Below are 4492 nucleotides of genomic sequence, written 5' to 3' on the forward strand. Positions count from 1 at the left end.
GAAACCCTCATAAGGTACCTTTTCCCGTGGAACGTCACATATATAGAGATCCCGTCTCGGCGAGCTGTCACTGTTGCCACTTTTGTTTAGTGTACGATTAACAATGAGGCCCACCTTGCTGTAGCCATGTCGATAAAGTCATATCGATAAACTATCGACATTTCTTGCAATTTTAATTATACTTCAAAGGTTTAATGATACCTAAAATGAACAAAAACGCTTTTATTCTTTATTGTGGTTATCAGATCACAATTTTATCGTCACGCCCCAGCAGGGAACCAAGGGAAAGTTCGGATATTTAATTAAAATACATAAATACCTACTAAAATATGTGTTCCGCAATAATTGAATTATTTTATTACATAATAATATATTCATTATCCATTAGCATTTCAAGTATGTTCATGTTTAACGAAGATATTGAAGCTTCAATTAATCGCTATTTCGTTCCGCTGTGTAGCGTTTATCGATATATAACATGATTAAAATCGACTTTTGACATCCCTAAAGGAGGATCCCATCCCACACATATACGCTTTTACGCACCCATACACAGCCTGGGCGCATCAAAAAAGGCAACACTTGATTTGAAGTCCATCTTGTCAACAGTATGGTTGTCCTTTTTTGACAAACGGCATTTTCAAAAGAGCGAGGAGAGAGAAATGATACTAGTTGCTGCGCCGTGAAAGAGAACAGAAAACGTTGGGCCCTTGGACTGACTTGTCCGACTTACTGTACCTAATAACTTTAAGAATTTTATAATTTGTCTGTATAACCCTTAAAGACTAAAAACACGATAATATAGTTAGAAAGAGACAGCAGTATATGTTGCTGCTTTATCTCATTCCATGCTGTGAGTGCGAGAGAAACGTTACCAATGAAGTGATGGGAAAAGGCACTAAATACCTAATATGAGATATAATTTAACAGCCTCCTTTGTGTTGTATCAATAGATATTTTAGTAATTAAATTTCTGACCTATCTTCCTAGGATTGAAAATAATTAAGCAAAATAATACACATTTAAAAAATCTGATAAACTTTATTTATCCATCATATCATATGAAACTCTTATAAAAGTAATATAGTAATACTTAATCTAAATTGAGAACAGTGTCATTTGTAGACCTTAATAGCCTAGATAAACGTTTTCCTATCAACTTAGGATATGTTCTAGTTTTCAATAAAAACTCCTTTGACTGGTGAGTAACAGCTCCATTGTCCAACTGGTATTGGCACAGTATATGTAAAGGTCGTACTAATTGATCTCTGTATTTTGGATCCTTCTCCAATTGAGACAAAGCCTCTGCCGCTGTTTCCAATGTACTCAAACAACCTTCTGTTGGTTGCGTTCTTATAATATAGCTACTTACAGTACTAGTAATTAATTTAACCTGCCTTATATTATGTAAAATAGGACTGGAGGCATAGATAGCTTTAGCTTGGGGCCAGGTACCGTCTAATAGGACAAGATTGTATGAATCATTATCATTAACTAAGTCAATTATATCAATAGCAGTTTTGCTAGGATAGAGTAATATTGTATTAGGTTGAGTTAGGATGTTCTCCAAGTTGTCATGTCTTGGTTGTGGGAACTTTTTTCCTTTGAAGATAAGGCACTTGTTTTCTGCTAAGCCCAGCTGCAGCATGGGGGCAGTCCGGAGGCAGCGTTTCTCCTCGGCGGGGTGCTGCAGGAGAATGATGTTGCTGCGTGGTTGCAACCTCTCAGGGGGAAGGGCTGTACACCAACACACTGCTTGTGGCCTTCTGGAATTCAAACAACACAGTTTAAGGTTAATGTGGGGATTTAAATGGGCATATAAAATGTATTCCTGGGAAGACTAGTAATTGCATAAGTTTGTTGGTCAGATGGCCAGAATGGAAGAGCTTCATTCCTTTTGCTTTACCGACATTCTGTAAGTGGAGTATGGGTACAAACGCAAGAGTTAACCCTTTATAAGGCAGAGGGAAAATATTTCCAACCTTACTTTGAACTTTATTTCAAAGTGATAGGGTTCAATTTTTCATAATTCCTGACACCCCTATGCCTAATTTGGTTTAAAAGCGATGAAAGAGGTTGTTGACGGCCTTCTCCACATTGACCTTACTCTATTATATAATAAGGTAAACAAGCTTCATTGAGACCCCAGTTAAAAAATGTTTTGCTTACTTGCAATTTTCACACAATTCACGCATATGTGGTGGATCTGCAGGTATATTAGACAGGTCTTCCCATACATCTTCTTCTTCCATGCTTGAAGCTTTAAGACCTTTAGGTTATAATATAACCATGAACATTTGGATACCCCAAAGAAATTCACCAATAATACACGTCGAAGAATAGTGCCAATATTTTAAAGGCTTTTAGGTGCTTCATGTTCAATAATAATCCCGGTTTTAATAAAGAGCTGAAGTATAATTAAATGTGTGTCAAACTTTAATATGATTAGATGTTAATACCTAATCAAAAATTAACAAAAAAAATATAAAACTTTGCAAACGACAACCCACGAGTCTCGGTTAAGAGTCAAGTTGTCTCAAGTAGACATTATTGACAGTTGTCATGTCTGTCGCACGTCGGACGTAGCACGGTGTAGCCTAACGCAACTAAGAACTAAAAAACTTTTGTATGGAGTTTGCATAGCAAATAGTTGCCAACCAAACAAAACAAAACATCAGGCACAGAATAACTAATAGTACTACCGTACAGAAAATTAATTCCTTCACAAAAGTCAGATTTAGGTATAAAATTATACCTATACTCGCCGCCTGCAACGAAATTGAAACTTATAATCGCGCACGAACGGTGAATCTTCTTTGCGCGAACGCCACGTGACACGACTATCGTGCGCAAGGCCCCAACGCTGTCTGTTCTCTTTGACGGCGCAGCAACTAGTATAATTTCTCTCTCCTTGCTCTTTTAAAAATGCCGTTTGTCAAAAAAGGACAACCATACTGTTGACAAGATGGACTTCAAATCAAGGTGTCCCCTTTTTAGGTAGACCCAGGTTGTGCATGTGTGCATAAAAGCGTATATGTGTGCTCTTTTAGGGATGTGAAAAGTCGATTTTAATCATGTTATATATCGATAAACGCTACACAGCGGAACGAAATAGCGATTAATTGAAGCTTCAATATCTTCGTTAAACATAAACATAATTGAAATGCTAATGGATCATGAATATATTAGAATATAATAAAATAATTCAACTATTGCGGAACACATATTTTAGTAGGTATTTATGTATTTTAATTAAATATCTGAACTTTCCCTTGGTTCCCTGCTGGGGCGTGACGATAAAATAGTGATCTGATAACCACAACAAAGGATAAAAGAGGTTTTGTTCATTTTAGGTATCGTTAAACCTTTGAAGTAAAATTAAAATTGCAAGAAATGTCGATAGTTTATCGATATGACGTTCTTGACATGGCTACAGCAAGGTGGGCCACATTGTTAATCGTACACTAACCAAAAGTGGTCCCACTGTCAGCTCGCTTGGACGTCATCTTTGTATATTATATATGTATGATCGTGCGGTCGAGCGGCAGCGGCATGGTTTATAACATGTGTAAGGCCAAGCGCGCACCACGACTTTTTGTCGCGCGTTAATTTAGTCGCAGAAATGTAACGTATGCCTAAGCGCGCACCACGATTTTAAATTTTGCGACACGATTTTAGAATCGCGCTGTAATATATCGCAGAAAATTCACTGCGCGCACTGCGATGAAAAAGTTGCAGTTTGTTCATTCTCAACATGGATTTCGTACCAGTCGTTTGTCATGAAACGTTGTCTTTAATATGTGATCGCTGTATGAATTTGAGTATTTATACCACAAAGGTGATCTCCTTCTATTTCCATAATTAAATGGTCAACATCTAGCGTCTTCAGCAGCAGGTTCCGACATGTTGACGCTTGGAGAGCGATATACCGACTGACTGAGGTCCGGGTGCGATTTTATTATTGCAGTGCGCGCGGGGCCATACAACTCCGTAGGGTGTCATTCTGAATTCCTAACAACGTTTGTCCTAAAGTCACTTGCCCTAACTGGTTTGTCCTAATGGGCACATGCTCTAACGATCAATTGTCATAACGATTATTTTCCATAATGTAATGGTTAACCTAAGACTCATTTGTCCTAAGCATTTGTACCATAACTATCAAGATCCCTAATGTTTTTTACCATATTCTTCGAAATCCCTAACAATGTTTGGCATAAAATAACATGCTCTAACTGTTTTGACCTAATGGCTATTGTCCTAATGATCAATTGTCATAACAGTTACTTTTCCTATTGATCGATTATCATAAAAATTACTTTCCATAATGAATGGTAACGAACTGTTGCCACAAAAATGGGTTAGGTTAGGTTAGAACTGTGACCCTCGCAAAAACGAACTGCTGCCACAAAAGTGGGTTAGGTTAGGTTAGAACTGCGATCCTTGCAAAAACGAACTGTTGCCACAAAAGTGGGTTAGGTTAGGTTAGAACTGT

The 4492-nt window shown here is 37.6% G+C and overlaps 1 protein-coding gene across 1 annotated transcript; it reads right to left on the bottom strand.

Annotated features, from left to right (window-relative positions):
* Positions 1-1021: 1021 nt before the first annotated feature.
* Positions 1022-2521, bottom strand: LOC134798559 (tRNA-uridine aminocarboxypropyltransferase 2). The gene is made up of 2 exons (XM_063770936.1): positions 2170-2521; positions 1022-1766 (listed from the first exon to the last, which is right to left on the bottom strand). The coding sequence occupies exons 1-2, from the start codon at positions 2250-2252 to the stop codon at positions 1094-1096; spliced, it is 756 nt and encodes a 251-aa protein (XP_063627006.1). The 5' UTR covers positions 2253-2521; the 3' UTR covers positions 1022-1093.
* Positions 2522-4492: the final 1971 nt, after the last annotated feature.

Source organism: Cydia splendana, chromosome 17, assembly GCF_910591565.1.
Source record: "Cydia splendana chromosome 17, ilCydSple1.2, whole genome shotgun sequence".
Classification (NCBI taxonomy): domain Eukaryota; kingdom Metazoa; phylum Arthropoda; class Insecta; order Lepidoptera; family Tortricidae; genus Cydia; species Cydia splendana.

Excerpts from the sequence above, each read along its gene's own strand:
- LOC134798559 (XM_063770936.1), bottom strand. The coding sequence starts at position 2,252 with ATGGAAGAAGAAGATGTATGGGAAGACCTGTCTAATATACCTGCAGAT. Across the intron at positions 1,767-2,169 it reads GAATTGTGTGAAAATTGCAA|AAGGCCACAAGCAGTGTGTT; the intron begins GTAAGCAAAACA and ends TTTGAATTCCAG.